The following is a 24,694-nucleotide window of genomic DNA, read 5'->3' as shown; positions in this document are numbered from 1 at the left end:
GACATAGCAAATGTCTAGTTATGGCATGGTTAAGCTCCACAGGATCTATTAGAGCAAAAACAATCTGCTTTTTCAATGAAAAAAAAGTAGATTCCTGGTCCGTGTTACAAAGCAAAAGAAAATTAGTTTAAGAAAAGTATGAAAAGTAAGAAGAACTAGACTCTAAACCTCAGATGAACCAATTTTTCTACCATTAGGCTACCGTCATGTGTATCCATCCTACTGAAAATATTTATAACAGGCATTCAGCTCACATAAATCTGTAAATATGAGCTTTGAAAAGATCCTCAACTTCTGAATTCCCTTCAATTGATTTGATGTTCACCCAGCATTGTCCTTATATGGAAAAAAAGAAAAACTGACTTTTAATGCTAATTTATTTATTATATTTTGTTCTTACAAAAATAAGCAATAAAATAAATATGTTCTAGAATTAAAGTTTGTGAAGGTGTGAACACTGATTCACTGTTAATTAGTACTGTTTAACTTCCCACATCTTTCTGTTTATAGTTCAACTAGAATCATTGTTACATGAGTTGCTGAATTAAGATAGTGACCAGGCATGTTATGTTCATTCTTTTTACAACCCCTGATCATACAACATATCCTGTATTCAACATCAATATTTTTTTTATTGTACTTTAATGTTAAAGGAAGTCAATTAAAATTTCAGTAAAAGGAATAGGTTAGATCAGCATATTGTAAAGATAAAAAGCCAAACTTAAGGCCACATAAAAAAAAATATTCTCACTCTCAATAATCAACAAAATACTAAATGGATATACATACTGGTACACAAGAGTTTAAGAATGAAATAAACCCAAAGTATGATAAGTTTTGGTAATAGCTGAGACACATTATAAACAACTAAAATACACATTACAAACTTGACAAATAAATTCAACTGAGTAACTGAGACAGTACAACAGGAAAACTGTGAATTATAGTGAGCCTTCAAAAGATCAGAGCTCAGTCTCTACAAAACTCCATCTAAACTATGATCCAAATAGTTCTTTCTAAGGTTATCCAAATTACAAAACTTTTGTAATTTCATGTAAATGTGACTTGACCAGGGAAAGATTGTCACAAAAGATCACAGCTTAATCTCTGCAAAGCCTCATCTAACCTATGATCAAAATATAGTTCCTAAGTTCTTTCTAAGGTTATCCAAATCATAAAACTTCTGTAATTTCATGTACATGTGGCTTGATTTTTACATTTATTTTATTTGCATATTATTCTTTTTTTTATAAAACAAAATATCATACATTACCCTGTCTATTTGCAAAATTGGAAACACAACAAAACTTTAAAAAGATAAGTTTGCAAAATAGAATTTATGCCTAAATGAAATTAAGATAATTGTGACTAGACTGCATCAGCAGACTGATTAATCTGAGAACTAAGTGACATCACAAAGGTTAATCAGGTCAAGTATTTTAGACAAGGGTAGTGTAGATGGTTGTTCTGTGTAGAGAGAGAGGGAGAGAGAGAGGCTTACAAAAAAATACTTTTCTACATTTTGTAATGCAAGATTTGCTGGAGAAAGATACCTGCAGTTGAATTTCCTTATTTTATACATTAACAAGATATTATAATTCATAATCACATGAGTTGAACTTACTTCCCTGTAAATTAACAATATAATTATCATTTATTTATAATTAATATTCATATGAGTTGAACTTACTCTCCTTGTAAATTAACAATATAATTAGCATTTATTTATAAATAACATTCATGTGAGCAAAGTAAAAGCATCCCATAAAAATTATTTGATGCTGTTAAGTAATATAGACACATGGTTTACATAGAAAAATACATCTTTAAATAAATCTTTAAAGGAATTCAGGAATATTATACAACAATAAAAACAACTTTAGTTGTTTATCATGTTTTTGAATACATGATGTTGAATCCAAAATGGTAAAAATAATTAATTTCTTGCAGAAGTTTTGTAGTCTTCAAATTTGGTGTTCTTCATTCTTCAAATGCTGATTAGGAGTAATGCGTAGCTCAGTGACTTTTCCTTCTTTTAAAATATTTTGTTATTAGTCAGCCCAGGGGACTCAGCCCACTCAACATAAATTACATCATTTTGGGACTAAAATATGGTTGGGATAACAGAGATTTGAGTTTATTTAATTAATTCACAAGTTTTGCTTAAAATAAAAATATATAACAAACTAATTAATAATAATATCTAACAATCCTAGAGTATATAAACTAATAAATATAAACACTAAATAAATAAATCCAAATATATAAATAAACATCCCAACTTTATAATGTTGACATACAGCAATACAAAAGTTATTTCTCCTTACTAAATAACCTAACTTACCATAACTGAATGCCTCCAATATGTTTAACTGACCCTGGCCCCAAGTTCACAAAGCATTCTCAGACTTAAGTTTAAGAATTTACTCAAATTTGTTTGCCTTATTTTAACTAAAATGTATCAAATACATCAATAAGAAACTATGTGCAAACTTTTGTGTTTCTAGATCAAAGATATTTCTCATAAACAGTGACTGAAAGTTGAGTAAATAGCTGTTTTGTTTTAACTGATTGAGCTCTGTATGCATGGTATGGTGCTACTTTCTGGCCTGGATGTACGTATCAGTTGTTGTTTGTTTAATTTTCCAGCACAATGCTTTGTTGATCAAACTACAGAAAAGAAACTTTTGTATTTTGCTATTCGCCATTCAATCAGCGCAATCAATAAGAAACATTTTCCAATATACAATAAAACAAAATGCAGAGTTACAAATCACTAGGTATATAGATTCAAACAGCATAACAAAATCAGTAAATGATGGTTTGTTTATTTTTTATATGTGCAAACTATATAAAGCTGTACTAGAGCTAGTATAAATCTAATGTACACTTTATCATCGAATAACACACTATTAATGGATGCTTGAAAACGTCTTGTGAAATCTTGTTGAAACGTCGCAGTGAAATAAACCATAGTAATTGTTATCCATAAATAGTGTGTTATTCGATTATGTCCCAATTACTAAATGCCATTCAAAGAATATACACTTTATCATACTGAGAAATAGTCTTACACTTGTGTTAATTCTACAACTTTATGAATACTGATCTAAAAATAACTAGACCCTTCATGATTTTGATTTAATTAAATTTGATGTATTGATTTCATTTATAAAATGGGTATCTGTCTACGATTTACCCTGTGCCAATGTTTAGATAGATGAACTGACTTTGTGTTTATAATTAACAGTTGACAGTTTAGACAAAGATAGGTTGCTAACAAACACCCACAGCAGCTAATTCTTCCAAGATTTACTCACAGGTTGTTGCATTAAGACTCTTTAAGTTCACTAATCTGAACAATGCATATATAATTCTTAAGCAAATCAGATGTGATGGTAGCTTTTGTTGATACAGTATTCACAAAATTCTACAAAATGATCAAATGCAATATCAAAGTCATTATCAGAAATCGTTGAACTGAATAGGGTTCCTCATCTCACTAATGAAAACTATATAAATGTACAGTAGACTTCCATTCATAATTTAATCATGAAATGGATGATCGAGACTATGTTTTTTTTATCGTATAGACTTTAGTAATGATGATCGAGGCTAGGCCGAAATTTCAATCGCTTAATTCTCGGTTCATAGTGGATCAATTTGACTGATTTTTTCAGCAAATTCCCTTTACATTATCTATTTTTAACTATTATAGTGAGAACTACCAGCTCTTTATCTTATCTCCCATAATGTATCTTTAATGAATTTATTGTTAATTTGTTTTGTGAGATAATATGTTTTAGTATTCAGATAAAACTAAAGTCGAGTCTTCATGTGTTAAAATTAAAACTAAAATTAGTAAAAACAAACCTTTACAATGTATCAAACCTCTAGAATGTATCAAATCACTAATCGAAATAACCCATCAATTCAATCCAATTCAACACTTTCTTATTATCTAAACCAAAGAGGTTCACTTACTTTAAGATTTTTTCGAGGCACTGATTTGAAAAAGTTACAAAAAATATTCATTTGTCATATTGTATGTACACCTTTAAAAATTCCACTCAAATTTTTTACAGTTAAGCTTAAATTATATACACTCATAGTGATAAAATTAAAAGAATTTATGATTATTATCATATATTTTGTATATTTATAAGTATAAATATATACTGCAATTTATCATACCATTCCTTACTTTAAGATCTTGGACTTTGTTCACACTCAGAGTGTGGAGGTGTGGCTTTATTCATTAAAACTTAAAATCCTCTTAGTTAATGAAAAGGCTACATAGTTAGTGACTACAGCCCCTGGAAACCAAGCGGCAAATAATAAATTTAATCCATAGCAACAGGGATTAAAATATTTCAATATTCAGAAAACCATACAATATGAATACAAACAGTGTTGTATCAGTGGTGCTATTAATTAATTAACTGTTAAAATCTTCAAGAAATTTTAGCGGCTGAGGAATTCATCAATCACTGAACTAAATAGTGTAGATAAAAAAGGTTCACGAAAAGTATGTGAATTGTGAACAAAGTCTAACATTTCTTAAACTGATAAACTGAGCATCATTATTATGAAGAAATTTGCTGCCAATTTCCAATAATATAATATAAAGTGTATAAATGGACGGATTCTTTATATAAATGTACATTATACTACACAGCAATTACATATAAACATCTGTTTTCCAAAAACACAATAAACAACATCCAAACCTTCTTTTTTACAACCATTATTCTATCTCTTATACCTACCTCACATACCTTCAATAATATTCTTTTCGTAAAAGTACAAATGTATTATTGTAATAAAATGAAACGTGCAGTCTGATTTGAGTTATAAAAATAGAATTGTCAGTTTAATTAATTTGAATAGTTTTGAAAAGAGGGCATTCTATCTACAGTTAAAATGTTCAGTCCACGGATAAAGCCAATAACTGATTTTGTGTTCTGTATTTGAAGCTAAAAACAAAACTAAAATTACTAAACAAAACGTCAATCGATTAATCTTTTGAAGCGAAAATCTAATATGTTCACCATTGATTGAAATAACGCATCTGATCAGCCAAAACAACAGAAATGAAATGAGGTTTAAAGTACGACTGTTCTACTCCCAACTGGGTAAATGAAGACGGGCATACACCATACAGAGTGCTATGGGGAAATTTGGCGCGGACAGCAGCACTACAGCCTACTCTTTTTTCCCGTAATAAATTGTATAAATGAATAAATATGCTGTTTATGTTATTTTGGAAAACAGATCTTTATCTACCATTAAATGTTAGGTACTAGTTCCGTAGTCCCAGACATCTTTATGGTCTTGTTATCAAACTGTAAAAAATAACTGAACTCTTTATTATGTTAACTTATAATAGTTTCAACCAATACACCTACAGGTTGATTCATAAACTAACTTATATTACATACAGGATATATTACACACAATAATGCTAGTATATATTTTATTACTAAATACTGTTTATGGCACAATATATACTCTTCAAAAAAAGTAGGGGATATTGAAATGCAAATTACTATGCAGGTTGTTATATGATAAATAATCATGGACATTTGACATGCTTCGAGTTTATGTTCACAGATGAAATTATCGCCCCAACAGAACCATTGAGCTGCATGTGCGACATGCAATAACACCATACATATGGAAGGGGTTCATTGTCAAATTTGACACTTCAAGGAAGGGTTGATGAAAACTGCCGTGTGCTGGTTTATCTACCCATGTTTGCTTTTCTATCAGTTCTTGCATAAGATTTACCATTTAGCGTATCTTTGCTTTAGTGTGTTAAGTTTAATTTGATCGGGAGACGTGTTCTTCGATGTCAACTCAACCGACAACACTGCAAGAATTTTCCGTGGCACTGCAAGTGGAGTGTATCAGATTGCACCAAATTGTGATTAGACGGTTGATTAAGAGCATTCCACGACGAATTGCTGAATGTCTGAGGATTGGTCGAGCAATTAGTCATTATTAAGACAAAAATCAAACACATCCATTTTCACCATTGATGGTGTATCTCTTTGCCAGTGAAATGGTGCCGTCAGATAAGCCGCCCATATGAACTTTTTATGTTCATGTGTAGGCAATTGACCTGTTATTAACATATACTGGTTACCTCCAATAAAAACAGCAGTGCATTTCCGCAGTTTTGTATTGTTTCTGAATATCCCCTACTTTTTTTGAAGAGTATATATATCAATAAATAATTATAATCCAGTCAATTATAATATATATAAATAAATAGTTATAATCAATCCAGACAATTATAATATTATTAATTATTAGTTATAATCAATCCAATCTATTTAGTGATTCCTTTACTAGCCAACTCTTCTTTAACCCTATGTAAATAGGTTGGGTCTGGATATCCATGGCTGAAAATTTAAATGCAATGACAATCATTCTGTTTTGTTTCTCTGAGGTTCAACTGATACAAACTGTTCTCTAATGAACAAACAAGTTTAATTTCATTCACAAACTAATTAAACAATGGAGGGGGGGGGGGAGAGGGAGAGAGAGAGAGAGAGGGTTTAACATTCACTGGGCACAAACTAGGTCATTTTGGGACTAACATATGGCTCAATTTTATTTCAATAATTTGCATGCTTGTAGGGGTCTTTAGCAGTGGGAACCGGAAGACCCAGAGAAAACCCACGAGGTTAAGACAGGCGACCCTACTACTTGTCACATACAACCAGGGAATCGAAACCACACAAGTTGACTCAATGACAGATCTTATGATACAGCGTGCACATGCTAACCATTCGGCCATCCAACCCCCCCATTAATCAATGGGGATCACTAATCGGTGGATTTTACATGTGCAAAAGATGCAACAATCATATGTTAGTCTGTGTTCGATAGATACAAATTGGAATCCGCCATTTCTTGTTTTTCTAGTCAAATCTGCACTATATGACCATTTTGTATGATGTCTGACTCCCAGATGACAAAATAAAAAAATACTAATGCAAAATAAATTGAATGTAAATACATGTATGAAGATGAATATTAGTTCAGATTTAACGAAACAGCTTTTAAAGTCACATGTCTAAAGAACAAATAGGAGCATGCACTAAGACCATGTTTTCAGCCAGTGGAGACGCTTACATGGAAAACGTGCCTTTGATGATATTTCTTTAGTAAGATGTCTAGAATATAACTATAACTATTTCCTGCTAATACTCTCCTCTTAAAAAGAAATTTCTAAGCTTTTTGGCACAGGCAGTAGTACTAGTAAATATAATCATAATGAAAAGCATAATATATAAGGCCAAAAAAATAAACACCTGTGTTTACGGTCACCAGACCGACCCTTTATGTTTTAGCAAAGATGGCCAACCCTTCTCAAGCCCTGTAACTCGGTCTTGGTGTGATTTTCTCTAGTCAAATGCCAACACTGAAATTTTGGTATTATCTTCAAGAATCTTGCTTGGTAATAAGCTAGAAATGCTAGGAAATAGATAATAAAAAAACCCACAAAAAAAATCCTCAGAACAATAAAAAGCAATAAAAAGGTTTTTTGTGGCCAAGTAACCGTAAACACAGGTATATTTTTGTTTGGCCTAATGAGATCTTACTTGGTAGATCCACCAGTCATACTAGTTTTATGATGTATGTCGTTCCAGGTTATCACCCCACTTTTACCCGTAGTACATGAATCACCAATCGTAAATATAAGACGTGCATCAAAAGCCTTGTATAACAACTGCAGAACATCTTGTCCATCTTTATTATTGGGTAAATAGGCTCTACGTCGGATACCCTCATAGGGACGGCCAGGATTTGGGTGACTCTCCTGTGAAAAAAGAAATTTTGCTATTAGCCATTTGCTAAAAAATATGCTTTTCAAAAATTTTAAAATAAAAAATTTGTCAATTCAAAACCAAATCAGCTAACAAGAAGTCACTTACTTATTCTAGAAATGAGTAGGGTATGGGGGAGGGGGTGCATTATTTAGTTACATTGACATCATTCAGATGGCTTTAATTTTAGGCTGCATTTTCCTACAGTAAATGTATACTGTATATATATACTAAAACAAATACGGATGGAAGAATGTGTTGACATTTATAATCACTAATGCCAACATCAATTGTGATAGGCTATACTAATATTTTCTACACTAATAAAACCATTTTGCCAATATACTACTGTCAAATTAAGGGTATGCCTGATTGGTTGATTCTTTATTTATCGACCAATAACAGCCTATTTATCACAAATGGTTCCTATCGATGTTGTTAGATCAAACCAGTCAGTCCTTTCTAAGTCAAATTTGAAAAAATATATTGCTAGTTGAACCATGTGTTCATCAGAAAATGAAAATATGCATTGAAGTTGTAAAAATATACAGGTTAATTGAGAGAGAGAGAAATGGGGTTTAACGTCCACTCGACACAAACTAGGTCATTTCGGGACTAACATATGGTTTAATTTTATTTCAATAATTCACTTGCGCATAGGGGTCTTTAGCAGTGGGAGGAAACCAGAGGACCCGGAGAAAACCCACGAGGATGGACAGGCGACCCCTACTCCTTGTCACGTACAACCGGGGATTCGAAACCACGCCAGTTGACTCAATGACAGGCTTATGATACAGCATGCATGTACTAAAACTAGGGACCGGGTATCATTCAGATTTGATGAAAAAAGGAAAGAAATTGAGCTTACCATCTATAATCTAATACACATATTCAGTTAATAGATTGCCATGCAGAAAGTATTAAATACCATCAAGATTCATCAAAAACCTCCCACTGCTAAAGACCCCTACGCGCAAGCGAATTATTGAAATAAAATTAAACCATATGTTAGTCCCGAAATGACCTAGTTTGTGTCGAGTGGACGTTAAACCCCATTTCTCTCTCTCTCTCTCACTCTGGAATGATATTCCTATCTTGGGAATAATGATAGATAATACTTTGAACCAGGAGATTTTATTCCATCATATACTATTCAAAAAAAGTAGGGGATATTTGATTTTGGGGGCATAATACTAAAATATGCAAATGACTACGAAAAAAGTCACTATAGAACCTAACAGAAGAAACATTTCCAGTTACATGTGACGCCCAAACGCACCAATAGCTACCGCATGGAATGCAGGTGATGCTTGGGATCATCATGGGGGTCCAACCCAAGATTTGCACGACTCTGACTTTGAATGTTATAGTCATTGTGGCATTGAATTCCAGGGTGGAAACATCAGTTTAATTGTTTTAGTGACCAGAAAACAAATTTTGATATGCGTCGGCTTACCCAAAATGAAAGGTTACGTGCCCTTGGCATGCTACAGATCGGCACAACACAGGCGGTTGTGGCGCGGACGATGAATGTTTCTCAGTCTGTCATAAGCAGGCTATGGTCCAGATACCGTGATACACAATCTGTACAGGACAGACCACGCTCAGGTCGACCAAGGGCGACAACTCAAGCCTAGGATCGATTTATCCGTACCTTGGCCTTGAGAAATCGTGTCATCACAGCAAATCAGATCAGCGCTCGTCTTCAAACAGACACTGGTGTGAGAGTGAGTGGCCAGACGATTCGGAATCGACTGCATAGGGGTCACCTTCGCGCCCGACGTCCTCGCGTGATCCCTTGTTTGAGAGATCATCACATTCAGGCAAGACGTCCTTGGTGTAGGGATCGTCAACACTGGGATAATCGACGCTGGAGCAATGTGATGTTTTCAGATGAGTCAAGGTTCACTGTTGATTTTTTGGACAGACGTAGGAGGGTGTGGCATCGTCGAAACGAGCGCTTCCAAGACGTTAACGTCATCAGACATGATCGATTTGGGGGTGGTTCTGTTATGGTGTGGGGAGGCATCACTGTTGCTGGAAGAACGGCTTTACATGTTGTTGCAGGGCGTGTTACAGGCCAGTACTACCGGGACAACATCTTGGCAGTCCATGTTGTGCCGTTCGCACGATGTCATGGCCGGCGTTTCATCTTCCAGGATGACAACGCAAGATGTCACAGGGCCAGGATCGTTACAGGTTACCTCCAACAACAGAACATCACCACATTACCTTGGCCAGCACTGAGTCCCGACCTCTCCCCCATCGAGCATGTCTGGGACATGCTTGGACAGAGGTTACGTCAACGTCAACAATGTCCTGCCAATGTCCAAGAACTTGCTGCTGCGTTGCAACAGGAATGGGACAATCTGGACCAAAATGACCTTAGACGTCTCATTAGGAGTATGCCACGTCGGATCAATGCTTGTTTGGCAAACAGAGGAGGATTTACCCGTTACTGACTTGGTTGTGATGCTGTGGTAACTTTGCTGTTTGACCCCGGGTATCATTTTACCCTTATAATGGTCAGTCTGTGCCTTACTTAGTCTAACGATCATTTGGAATAAATCGATGAATGTGAACTTCATTTCATTTTGTCATTTGTTTCTTCGTCAGTTTCATTAGGTGACTTTAATAACACTTAAAAATCAAATATCCCCTACTTTTTTTGAATAGTATACTTACATCTTGTATTCCATCATGAAAGGAGTAGGTAATTTCCAAAACACCATCAGCATCCTTGAATCCTTCCAGTTTATGGGAGACGATTATTTTATGAATCATCTTTCCTCCTTTTGGTTGATTTCCCATGATAACTCCATAAATCATTCCACATTCTGGGCAGACAGGTTTATTTACAAAAGCATGGCGGATGCAATCATTACAATATTTATGGCCACATTTTGGCAATGTTTTAGGATTAGTCATCTCGTCTAAACATATTCCACATGTATTACTGGAACCGGTTCGTCTGTTGATGTTAGCTGGAAGACTTTGGTACTCATTTGAGAATCGAGAGTGGGATGAATGATCGAAAGAACGAAGGTGGCGATCATTCATGGTACTTGAGGCTGCACTAACTGTAAATAGAATTCAATTTAGTCTGATATAAACTGCACTATCCACTTTTCAAAATCAATTTTATATCCCTTAAACATTCGGTATCTCACATCAGTTAATTATAAATACCATTTATATGTTAAAGTGTCAAACTAAATATTGTTTTAGAATTTAAAATTTAACCTTCCGATTTTCAAAGAAAAATACCTGTATCCCGAACCAGGCCACAAAAAATTGGGTTGAATATCTGTTCAACACAACTGAGTTTTTTACAGATTAATAAATATCGGAGCAGCAATACAGAAAATTTGAAATATCAGGTTAAACTTATTCCTTGCATAAATGACAGGATTACGACTCATTTTGCAACACTTTTAAGGACCGAGTCCATGGCAAGAGTTTGTATTATATGTAGAAACAACAAATGAAATGAAATAAAATAGACGGGTTTATGACATGAAGTGTACCAAGAGAGAAACTTTGCCCTGACAATGGTGGTATGACCACCTCTTATTTAGAATTCAAACTGTCAATGGTTCCTTTAAGTGTACGCCATTGTGTAAACTGTACAAGGGACAATGATTTTAGTTGTATCTGAAGGTCTGTCTTTGAACAAGATGGACATAAATAATATCCACAATTAGTAATAGTAAAAAGGTTATGAATTACAGCTGTTTTCCATAGCCTTTTATCCACAATTAGTAATAGTAAAAAGGTTACGAATTACAGCTGTTTTCTATAGCCTTTTATCTACATCTGTATCCTTCATTTTACTAATCTTATCTAATATAAACAAACACTCACCTTTCGACTTTCTACTATCTGTACTAGTAGACAATGGCATAGCTTTCAGTGGTGAAATCGAACTTCTAGAACTCTTACTTGCACTTGAGATAGTCTTCCTTAGCGACTGGGAGATATTGCTCGCTGTGGCCCCTGTGGAATCATTAACAGGGTATGTACGTGTTGTGCTGCTTCGTTGAGCTGTTTTTGGATCACTGGTTCGTGATGATTTGGCCAGTTCCAAAGAGCTTGTCATTTTAGGGGAATCTGGCCGAGTAAATGTTTTATCTGGACTTCGTCGACTAAGAGAACTTGAACGTTGTCTACTTGATGTTGATGCTGAAATACCTGTAGCAGAAAAATAACCAGAATTATAATCTGTGTAGATTGTCCCCCAAGGATTTCCTTTGAAGTAGATATTTGTGGATATGTTTTCTAATCAGTGCTGATGTATTAAGATTGTGATATCTGTAGGATTGTTATAATTGAGGAAATATATCTGTAGAATAGTGACTGTTGAGGAGGAAATATAGCTTTAAGATTGTGATAGTTGAGGAGGAAATATATCTTAAGATTGTGATTGTTGAGATGGAAATATATCTTAAGATTGTGATTGTTGAGGATGAAATATATCTTAAGATTGTGATTGTTGAGATGGAAATATATCTTAAGATTGTGATTGTTGAGATGGAAATATATCTTAAGATCACAAAATATATCTTAAGTTTGTGATCGTTGAGATGAAAATATATCTTAAGATTGTGATTGTTGAGATGGAAATATATTTTAAGATTGTGATAGTTGAGGAGGAAATATATCTTAAGAAAAAATATCTTCATATCTAATCACATACTGTTATTAATTGGTTGCAATAGATCTTCTTCTGATACAAGTTTACAGCCAGGGAAAATTTTGATAGTATACTTTGACCTTATCTTGAAAATCAGCAGCACACAAATTGAATTCTGAGTAAAATTTGAACAAAGAAAAAGCACTACGGCATAGTCCCCAAACTTTCAAGATACTGTATTGAAATATTAAGATATTTCTAAGATTAGAAAATTTGAAAGTCAAATAAAACTTTATACCTGCAGCTCCTATAACATTTTTTCTATCTGACGATGTATCATAACTTTTAGTCATAGATGTTCCAGAGTAAGTATCAGATGGTTGATTGTGTAACATATCCATAGAATTACATCTTCGCAAACTACTACCATCTTTAGGTCGTGCTCCAGCAGCTCTAAAAGATAACATTTATTTGATATAGATCAGAAGAATTATCAACTTTGAAACAGTCGTAGCTTAGTTGATATCTGTTCACAAGAAGTGCAATTGTGGTGTTTCACAGGATCAATTAGAACAGTTATTGTGTTTCAAATTATTCAACTATCAAATTGAAGGAAGGAAGCTAATAAAATGTTCAAAAGAAGTATACTTATTGCATTGGAAAGAATTCATTCATATTGCAGTAGCTAAGTATACATGTATATGTGGGGATGGCATTGATGCTCAAGATCTTGTAAGTGATTGCAATAAAGATTACATCCCAAACTTAGGCTGCCTGTCTACAGCTAGCTCCGCCTGAGAACAGGCCCTAAGCTAATTAAACGACATTTTAATTCCTACATCGACGATTTTAGTCAAAAACACTGAGTATGCTTTAGAAATTTTTAGAAGTATTTATTTCTCTTCTATTGTCATATTGAATGAAATTAAATATGTTTACTTAGCCGTTGTGTGTATGAAAGATGTCAAACTAATCAGCTGAATTACAAAATAGCCCTCTAATTATTCAATATGGCGGCGGCCATGAAAGATCACGTGAGCGTTTTAAATGGCAGGTATTAAGGGGAGTGATCAAATTCTCAAAGTATGACGTAGATCGATCGCTGCGTGCAGTATGTAAAGATTATTTCAAGTTTCACTTAAACACACTGTGTTTTAAACACTTTTAAACCTCGATTGCATTGGAAAGAATGGACCATTCATATTGCAGTAGCTAAGTACATATGTGGGATGGCATTGATGTTCAAAATCATGTAAATAATGCAATAAAGATTATTTCAAGTTTCACTAAACACACTGTGTTTTAAACAATCAATCAAAAATAATAAACTCTTACCCTGTAGCTGTTAAACCTCGATTGAAAATATCACCTTTACTATCTTTCAGTTCAAATTTACTCACAGCTTCTGCTGTCATCTTATCTATTTCACTTGAGTCGAGGATAGACTGTAGTAGAGTACTGGCCATACTGACAATATTAATATCATTATTTACCAAATGAACCTCTTTTAATGAATTTGGTTTCGTCTTAGTGAGGAAGATTAACACAGCATCAATAAATGCGCCAACACAATCTTCTAATGGTATAGAGAACAATCCTAAAACAGAAAAACATCAAACAAAATGTAGCCCAGTTATCCATTTTGTTGAAGTATTCCACCATTTCACCTGGATATATTGAAACACTGGAAATTAATGAAAGTTATTGAGATAAGCTGACTGAGAGAAAACAAGCTCTATAGAACTTATACCTCCCACCAAATATCTAAACCACATTTCTATAGATTGATCAATCTGCTCCCCCACCCCCTCCTCAAAATCTAAATCTAATGAAAACTGTACTTATTTACAAAATTCATCAAAAAAAATACATACCTGTGCTAATAAATGGAAGAGCCAAAGATTTCAAGAAAAGTTTTTTGTCTGCATAAATCAGACAGTTTAAGAATGTCTTCGTCAGTTGAAAGAAACAATCAGCCTTATAATTATCTCCAATGTAGATTGGTCCAACTGTATGAAGAATATAGTTAAACTGTTTTAATTGTCCACCAGATGAGGTGTGCATAACACTACAAGTTTCTAGACGGCCATGATTAGTAATATATTCAATACACTCTCTTTCCATCATTTCACCTGCTGCTTTAGAGATAGATCTAGCAACACCTGACCAGTTCTTTAGTTCTGGATTGGCAGCATTAACTATTGCTTCAGCTGTAGCCTTAGTGATATCTGCTAGATATACCTTGATGTTGAGATCTCCAATTTTATAAGACTGAGATCTGTACCCATCAGGAACTTCATCCTCTTCAGCATAAGGTGCTGAAGCGCCGTAACGAGATCCAGCTCTGCGCGTATTAGATGAATAAGTGTACCGTTGATCAACTGCCGCAGTGCTGGTACTAGGTTGTGCCAATCTACTATCTCTCATACTGTTTCTAGGTGTTTCAGAGTGACCTGATGCAACAGAATGACGATCTTGAAGAGTCTCTGCATCGCTGATATCTGCATCTTCACCTTCATCATGAGATCTATGGACAGAAGCAGTTCTTTGATGACTTCTGTGCAAATTCTCATCTGATTCTGGTGAAACTCTGTAAGTTTCTTGACTATCGTGAATTGACGATCGGCCACTTTCAGCTCTGGCCAATAAACTATCACCATGACCTTGCTCAAGACTATTCTCTCGCTGGTGGTCAGATTCCCTGGTTGGTTCACGAAGACCACCTGCTGTGGACTGGAGACTGGTGAAATGATTAAAAGTTGTATCGGCATCTCTGGCACGGGAGTTCCTGGACAAGCTTCTCTGTAGCATCTCCTCATCAACTGAAGAAGTCATGGAAAATCCAGCATTTTTCCGTTCATCTATTTCCTTAATCAGAGCGGTACCATGAAGTTGGGCAAGATCAGAATTTCTTGATGATCTTCTATGATCAGACCTCATATCTAAATCACTTTCATCATCAGATTGTCTATATCTTCCTGGATCAGTTTCATAACCCCGCCCATGGGGAGCCCCTCTAACAGTTCGTTCTCGTCTTTGACTGCTGACTTCTCCCTCATCTCTATGCTGTCTCTCATCCCGGTCTCTTCTGTCACCTCGGTTTAATCTTTCATTTTGCTGTGCCTCTTTTCTGAATAAAGAAATAAATAATAAATTTTCATAAAATATTTATATATCCTGGTATAAAGAATGCAACCTTTTCTTTGGATGGGCCTCTTCTTAATCCATCTGAATCCAAATTGGGAGATCATCTACAGTTGATAGTTTGATTTTGTTTTCTTAATTAAATGTTAAATAATCAAATTAATCTAATCAATACTTTTATCATGGAAAATCTGATATTTTCTGCAAAATGCAAAATACACACAGAGGCTTTAATATTATATTGAGCCAATATTGGGATGTGCAGAAAGATGTTTCAGATTAAAAACAAAAGTAATTACCTTTTAGTTTGAGAGGTGGAGACACTGGCGCGGAGTTCAGAGGCTCTAGCAGCACCATTAGTAAGATTTCCTTCTTGTGGGGAACCATCTCTATCAGACAGTTCTGAGATGTCTGAATCATCCTGACTAATCTGTTCCTGTAGGCGATGATGAATGGCATGTTGTTTCTCCATTATTTGGCTTAAATAATTCCATGCCCATTCTATTTTATACCAACTACCAGACAGTGTAACGATTTCATGCCCTTTCACCCCCGTACCTACACGCAATCCCCAGTCTTGGAGTGTCTTAATGTAATCATCTGTAGTCAAAACAAATGTGGATAATCCAGGTTCAAGATGAACATCAACGCTTGAAAAAACCTAAAGGCATTGCAAAATACAAAATTTAAATAAATATTTTTGCACAAAATCTAATGTTAAGAAATCAAATATAATTATATATTACTGCACAGACTGGGATAAGGAAGTGTGCAAGGAGAGAAATTACTCTTATATCAATTGTCTAAGTTTTTTTTACGGCAACGGTTATTAGGGACCTGGGTTTTTCATCTGATCAGAACAATTAAACACTGTCTTTGCCAGGCCCTCCGGACTGGATAGTGAGCCAGCACCTTCCTCATTGAACCAAAACTTAATTAAACAATATACCAACCAACTGACAGTAAACAGCCTACAGGGACCTTGTTTTTTTTTTATCTGATCAGAATAACCAATAATTTGGTTGCACACAGGTTAGGCAGTTCACATACCAACCTTGTCACAAAGATGTACGAAATTTGCTGTTTCGGTTTTGCAAATTTAAAAAATATAAATATCCTTAAGATTTTTATATACCCACATTAATATAGGAGGTATAATGTTGCCATCCTGTCTGTAGGAATGTCAACACTAACATGTGAACCATATAGAATCAAAAAGGTGTGGTTTGTTTGCTTGACTGATGCATCTGTTTTAGCCAGAAACATTTACAATTATCTTAAATAGATGGATAAACTTTGCTTACAAACCTCATGAGGAAGTGGTGTCAGACAGAAAGTGTGTGATCTATCTTCATGTTTCTTTGTAACAGCAGTTACAGCAGCTTAAATAATAAAAATATACTCAAATAATATTGTTAACATTCAGGTCAGGATATCATAACTTTGGGAATGGAATGGAGTTTATTGACCGACAACAGCCATACCACCTCCTCTTCTTCAAACTGCAACTGCCAATGTCTGCCAAACATTCTTTTACGGTCACACTAATGTGCACATGTGTGAACCTCTGCTTATCGTGCTACCCAAATGACTAGGTACACATTCGATGTCGCAGGCCTTGCAGCCACAACCAGTCAACAACTGACAGGTAAAAACCAAGATTGAAAAATACCAAAGGTTCAACTTAGCCCATATTGGAAATTGAACACAGGACACTCTAGTTGAGACGTCTGAGTGCCATTTCTCTCAACTACCTCAGTCCCAACAAGTTTGGGTGTTCCAGACAAATTGTCTGGCATTGTTGAATTTGCTACTGCCATTATCTGTCTAGACCTGTATTAAAGATACATTCACATGAACTTGACTAATATGGGGGAAAATGTACCTGTTCCTAAAACATATCTTGTGATATATTTTAAGCGAGCTCCATTCTGAATGAAACTGTAAAATGACAAGTCATTCCAGCAAGATCTCAATCGCTAGGCAATGGATGACAACATCAAATGCAGACATAAGAATATGTTATGTGTGTTGAAAAAAATGACCTAATTATTCTTGCGGGAACATATAAAAACACAGGAAAGACAGAATGATAGGAATAAAGAGAGGGAGAAATGGGGTTTAACGTCCACTCGACACAAACTAGGTCATTTCGGGACTAACACATGGTTCAATTTTTTTTATTTCAATAAATCGCTTGAGCGTAGGGGTCTTTATCAGTTAAAGAAAACCAGAGGACCCGGACAAAACCCATGAGGTTGGACAGGCAGCCCTACTCCTTGTCACCTACAACCGGGGATTTGAAACCATGCCAGTTGACTTAATGACAGACCTTATGATACAGCGCACACATGTAAACCATTCGGCCATCCCCCCTACCCCCCAAGAATGATAGGAATAAGACAGGAATCTGCCATTTACACTGTGAGCTAGACAGGTGGATCATTTCCAGGATTGCTTAACATATAGAAAAATTAAACAAAAAAACAAAAATACAATATAATCAATTGACGGAACTAAATTTAAAGTTCAAAATTGATTCCAGGCTGAAAAACATCTAAAACTAAAAAAAAAAAAAAAAAATACACAGCTAAATAAACTTACTTATTTCTCGGTTAAATATAATAACAGCATCGTTATTTATTAAAGGATAATAAATCCTTTTAATTTCACCACCGCCATGTGAGGGATCAGAAAAATATGTTCTTAATAATTTCTCACTAAGCTGTATAGGTATATTAGATACCCTTACACCATTCATTGTATCACATCTACAAAAAAATCAATACCATATGCTCAAAACAAAGCTTTAAAAACAATTGAATGGGGAGGCAGATGTCCCCCACCTCAATCCGAAAATAAATAGTTGAAGTTCATTAATTATTTGCACATTTATTCCTTTATAAAGCATTTAGGAATTAAATTGTTTATCAATCTGCATAACCTAAGCAGAAAATTCTCAATGCTGAAAGGCGGGGACAATAACCAGATCATTTACAATCATTACCAAGACACTACAGTGGAATGAACATGCCATGGATTTCCATGACCAAGAACAATACATTTCCTGTATTGGAGAATCCCAATTTAACTTTAATGCACCATAAATACAATTAAATTTGGAGAATTTCAGTGCAAAAACACATAAAAATTGGCAAACAACGATGAAAAATTTATCCAAAATTTACAAAATGCACCAAAAAATGGCAGCCCTATACTGTCCTGTATACAAAATCATTTTGAAATAAAATAAAAAAATCATTCCACAAAAAACACACAACATATATTGACAAAACTATTATGTCCGGCAATACTATATACCGGAAAACACCCGGAAAACAACGGAAAACAACCGGAAAAAACCATTTTATACTGAATACCGGAAAACACCGGAAAAACACTAAATACCGGAAAACATCCTAAATACCGGAAAACACCCTAAATAGGTAACCCAGAGCCTGGTCCTCTGTGTGCGGTTTTGGACCAAGTGAGCGCCGATGAAGGAAGGTCAAGGTCATGTTCGTTTTACAAATAGCCCCCCCCCCCCCCAAAAAAAAAAAATCCGATTTTTTTTTCTCCCAAATTTTTTTTACGAAAAAATTTTTCTGTCCCCCCCCAAAAATAGAATTTTTCCGAAAAATTGGTTTTACAAAAAAAACATTCCGTAGGAAATAATTTTACAGAGAAAAATACTGGAAACAAAATTTGAATTTTTTGAGAGAGAAATTTGGGAGAAGAAATTTTTAAAAAAAATCTGAAAAGAAATTTTTCTTTGACCGTAGGCGATCGCTCGCTTGTATGTTAATGAACTTATTTCATCAGCGCTCACCTGGTCCAAAACCACACACGAGGACCAAACTCAGCATTACTAAATACCTACCGGAAAACTTAGAAGAGTAAACTGTGCCCGAGATTTTTTTAGAGAGCGCGCCGCGCCGCTCCGGGAGGGATCATCGTCAGGGTGGGACGGGGGGTGGAATTGTCAAGTCACGTGACGAACATGGATCTTCCATTCCTCAACCCATATTATTTCCACAGTCATTGTCATTAATCACAAATTACGGGATGATATACGAAAATGCAGGTTTACTTTGAAATAGTGCAAATGATACTTTTCCATCTACAATCTTCAGATCAAAGGATGAAAGTTCTTACACAGTGTAGCATAATTTGTGCAACAGAAGACATCTCGAATATCGATTGTCGGAAAAAACATTTTCTCGGGGACATTTTTTTCCGATTACGCATTCGGTGTAAGTCTTCAGCCACCAGGAAGTGGTTAATATAGTAATGTTTTATTACGATAGTAGTACATAAAACAAATTGGTTGCCTGAGGTTCTCTGGGGGAAAGTAGCCTCATCGGCTAGAGTCCTCTATTTCACAAACAAAAACAACAATTGCTTCCTTGAAAATTTATGGATCAACCCTTTTCACAGACGTCCAGCTTACCACTTCCCGTCAATGCAGTAAGATAGAATATGTAGTTTCCTCATGGACAATTGGGCGAAAGTTGGGGTTTTCTCAAGGAAAACTGGTCAACGAGTTGGGGAATAAAGCTCGAAAAGTAATCCAGAAAAAAAATCCTGTGTGCAGCCCTCGGATTATGATGGAATATGTTGAATATTATTATGGTTCAAGTGATTATATTTGACCCTGGAATGAAAGTAAGCTCAGAAACAAGTAGATTTTTAGCCCTTCCAACGAGATGGATAGCTCTTGGAAAGGATAGACACTTTTCAGATTACAGCCTGTCCGAGAATTGCGTGGCATCAATTTTGTTTGGTGATTAGGACACATAGCGGTTAAACCTGGAACTTCAACTCGAACTATTCAGAGATTTATTAGCTCGCTTTTGATGATACTTGCTGTTTTATGATGCGATTTTTTGTTACCTAGGAAGGAGTTGGCCTAATCGTGCCTTCCACTAATTCGTACCACCCTGATGCCAGCGTTACTGGTAAGAATCAGGAGACCGGCGCAACCGGCATATAACGGGGCCCTCAGAGGGCTGTGTTTAATCTACTGAAATACTGAAACACTGAAATCTACTAAAATTTACTGAAAACTAAAATTAAAATCCAAATTAAAATATGGTCAATGATGGAGGTAGACTGATTGCGTCAATTAAAACATTCAAAACATAAAAGGCATCAACAAAATTTTGGAGAAAAAAAAATCGGAATTTTTTTTTGGGGGGGGGGGGGCTATTTGTAAAACGAACAGCGTAAAGACCTTGACCTTCCTTCATCGGCGCTCACTTGGTCCAAAACCGCACACAGAGGACCAGGCACCGGGTTACCTATTTAGGGTGTTTTCCGGTATTTAGGATGTTTTCCGGTATTTAGTGTTTTTCCGGTGTTTTCCGGTATTCAGTATAAAATGGTGTTTTCCGGTTGTTTTCCGGTTGTTTTCTGGTATATAGTATGGCCCATTATGTCTGTACATTTCCCTAACAATTTTGTTGTACAAATCTATGAATGACTAATTTCCAGTTCCTACATATGATGATTTAAAAATTATTTGGATTTTCTTAAAAAATTTGACCGTCTTCAATAGTCCAGTCGGAGCAGAAGAGTAGAACGTTAAATCCCATTTCATTTCATGTGAGCAAAAATAATAGACACAAGGCCATTTCAGGAGTGACATCAGTATATCTTTCTTTCAATAATAGGTTTGCATGTAGGCATAGCAGTGACAGGCGACACTACTCCATAACTCAATGACAGACCTGAGGATCTAAAGCATATGCATTAGACGACTCGCACCCCACCCCAAAATAACACATAAACAAAGCAGCACAAATTCAATAGAATAAAGAACGAACACATTAAATCAATATTTTCTACGAAATATTCTAAAGTACATTTACGTATGCACATGGTATGTAGTTCAGTGGTATCTGAAATATTTGATGACATTCAAAATGTATATTCATATGAAATGAAATGAAATGGGGTTTGACATCCTACTCTTCTGCTATGTCTTGGCTAAATGAAGACGGGAATATATTTGTATATATTGCAAATATGTATTACAAATGGCTAAAATGCATGCAAATATCAAAACAATCTCATCTGATCCACAAACGGTTGCAGTTTAATTCCATGCACGATCAACAAATGTAATATAATGACCATACTTATATAAGGCAATAATTTTATTCTCCAAAATTTAACAATAATTCGTCTTATGACTTATAACTAAATGTCTGGCAGTTTGTAATGAACCAATACCTGATAATTTGAACATTGTGATGGAAATGTATTAAAAATATCACTGAAAAACTGAAAGAAGACAAATCTGTGCTTGACAAAATATCAGACAAACCCTGAATTTGTGCCTGACAATGTCTGCGATGGGTGCTTTATTTCCAGAATTGGTCCTGCATCACACAAACAAATTTTATTACAATTTGCAAATATTCACAATGGTCCTTAATATCTTAAATATTGTCGCGTATTTATTCTTTTGTAGGTAATTGGGGCCATTTGGAAAACAATTTTATACAGATCAGATTATAATTTTTGGGTGTTTGAGGGCTCACAAGGTCTACAAACTGAAACATGGGCCTGTAAGTAATTTACAGAATTTGTTGAAATTCTACAGGCTTTTTTGTTTTACTTATTTAAATCATGCCTACAAATTTCATACACATCAGTTGATAACTTTTGTTGTTCGAACGTTCTCATGGTTCAACAAAGTAAAACAAGGGCCATAACTCTAGCAGTAATTGACAGAAATTGCTGAAATTCAATGGGCTTCTTTGTTTTACTAATTTAAATGATGCATATAAATTTCATACAGATTGGATAATAACTTTTGTCGTTAAAGCGTTGACAAGGTGGAACAAGGTCCATAACTTCAGAAGACATTAACAGAAATTGCTGAAATTCCATAGTCTTCTTCGAACCACTAATCTAAATGATGCATATCATTTTACAAAAAAAAAAAAAAAAATGATGCATATAAATTTCATACTGATCGGATAACTTTTGTCATTCAACCGTTCACATGGTTCAACAAATAAAAAACAAGGGCTAGAACTAATAGTGCTATTTACTGAAATTCAATAGATTTCTTTGTTTCACTAATCTAAATGATGCATATAAATTTCATACAGATCAGATGATAACTTTGTGGTTAGACCAATCACAAGGTTCAACAAAGTGAAACAAGGACCAGAACTCTAGATGTAATAAACGGAAATTCCTCAAATTCAATTGCCTTCTTCATTTCACTAATCTAAATGATGCATATGAATTTCATACAGATCGGATGATAACTTTTTTTGTTAGAGCGTTTACAAGAAATTATGGACGAATATAACATAAAAACTGCTCAAATCCTGTCTTATTTATCAAATATATAGCATAAACTGAAAGAAGTCATTAGCGGTGAGATGATTTTGGTGGATTAAATATATTCCATATTGGTCTGCCGTGATGTCTATTATCCACGGGATGTGGTCATAACGGTCTTGAGTCATAATGGTCAAAATCAAATTTTGTCAAAACGGCCCAACTTTGATCATAATGGCCAAACAGTTTGGTCATAATGGTTTTAGAAGACCCTTACTAATGATAAAATAGACTTTGTTTGGCGCACGGATTTTTGTAAAATTTCATCTTGCTGGAATATGAATAACAGAAACAATAAAACAATGATTATGTTGAATCATAAGTGAATAATATTTTAGAACTTTTTTTTTGGGGGGGGGAGGGGGGTCTGTTAATTGCTTTTGGCTCATTTTTTGGCATTCATTGAAATTTTAATCCAGTCATCAGTTTACTCCATCGTCGTAACCAAGAACGACGCATTTGTGTCCCATTTTATCAAAATTTCAAATTCAGTATTTGGTTCAGAGAACTACTGTTGAATTAAAATATATAACTGAACTTGATGCATTCTATACAGAATTATTTTTATTTACAACATGGTCATATTTGTTCTCTTTTTTTAAGATGTGCTACGGCCATGCTTAAATTTTGATATTGTCTTGAACTCTTTCATGGAACCACAGGTCACCTCTCTAATCCACTCTATCATTTACTATAATGCTCTACATGTATTTCCCGGCATTTTACAACCAAACAGATGTTATCTATTAATTGTTTGCAGTAAAATTAACACAAAACATAGCCTGTCGACTTCATACAGCAATGCATGTTGGTTACTGCTTTTACATACAGTGGTTGACTGGACCGTGTGCAAGATTTGACATATCGTCTGCTACAACGTAGTATATATCATCATTAAAACAACAACAAAAAATAATTTAGACATGATTTGAAATCAGTAATTTGTTATGAATGCTATATACAACTAATAACAACAGTGGCATTCACAAATATGTTTTCTAAAGACTAAAAACATTGTTTCCCTAGCATTTACCATGTTAATAAAATAAGACACGTCAAGAATAAGGCCAGTCTTCCAGAGCTAAACATAGACACCGGAAATACGCCAAGCGTAAAAGCTCCTGTTTCTTTTTTGGCCAATATGACCAAAATGTTTGGCGTTATGACCAAATCCTTTGGCCGTTTTAGTTTCGGGCTGTTGTTGTCCATAACAACACTTCAGAAACATTCTTCGGTGTCTTCTGCAAGTGCAACAGGGTATTTTTTTTTCATCTCTATGTCAGTTCAATGTAATTAATTTCGCTCATTTTGAAGAGCCAAAATTTTTTATATCACATAAATCTACAGCATTTGCCAAATCAGGCTTAAAAAATTCTTGAAAGTGAAAGGAATTCATTCAGATGCGAGATGAGTCACTCATACCAAAGTACAAGAACTTGAAGAAGCCAATTTTAGACGCTCGTGCTTATACAATTAGCACACCAAAATAATTCACTTTGTTGGATGTTAAATAACGGGTTAGTAAGCAAATTCCATACCAAACAATGCAAGCAATTGTCACATCTCAAATTCGTTCAAAAGTGAAAGTTAATTTGTTTACAAATTCCTTGGTTCCATTTTCGGAGCCGGAAGAAAACAACGAGTCAAGGTGAGAGTTATTTCCCTTCTTTTAACATTTATAAAACCTGATAAATCATAGATTATATTCTCTAATACTGAT

The 24,694-nt window shown here is 34.7% G+C and overlaps 1 protein-coding gene across 1 annotated transcript; it reads right to left on the bottom strand.

Annotated features, from left to right (window-relative positions):
• Positions 1 to 359: 359 nt before the first annotated feature.
• LOC126816811 (uncharacterized) lies at positions 360 to 24,604 on the bottom strand. The gene is made up of 11 exons (XM_050543550.1): positions 24,513 to 24,604; positions 18,220 to 18,386; positions 16,924 to 16,997; positions 15,915 to 16,276; positions 14,346 to 15,601; positions 13,807 to 14,068; positions 12,770 to 12,924; positions 11,703 to 12,029; positions 10,524 to 10,918; positions 7,614 to 7,831; positions 360 to 6,407 (listed from the first exon to the last, which is right to left on the bottom strand). Exons 2-11 carry the CDS (start codon positions 18,374 to 18,376, stop codon positions 6,335 to 6,337), a joined length of 3,279 nt encoding a protein of 1,092 aa, XP_050399507.1. The 5' UTR covers positions 18,377 to 18,386; positions 24,513 to 24,604; the 3' UTR covers positions 360 to 6,334.
• Positions 24,605 to 24,694: the final 90 nt, after the last annotated feature.

The sequence above is a fragment of the Patella vulgata genome, chromosome 3, assembly GCF_932274485.2.
Source record: "Patella vulgata chromosome 3, xgPatVulg1.2, whole genome shotgun sequence".
NCBI classification, from domain to species: Eukaryota; Metazoa; Mollusca; class Gastropoda; family Patellidae; genus Patella; species Patella vulgata.
The sequence above is the reverse complement of the archived record's forward strand: the minus strand, read 5'-3'. Positions and strand labels throughout refer to the sequence as shown.

What these genes read in the sequence shown, in the direction of transcription:
- LOC126816811 (XM_050543550.1), bottom strand. Translation starts at nt 18,376, where the DNA reads ATGAATGGTGTAAGGGTATCTAATATACCTATACAGCTTAGTGAGAAA. An exon ending in TGACACCACTTCCTCATGAG is followed by an intron (nt 16,277 to 16,923) that starts GTTTGTAAGCAA and finishes CAATGCCTTTAG; the next exon opens with GTTTTTTCAAGCGTTGATGT. An exon ending in TCTTCCATTTATTAGCACAG is followed by an intron (nt 14,069 to 14,345) that starts GTATGTATTTTT and finishes TTTCTGTTTTAG; the next exon opens with GATTGTTCTCTATACCATTA.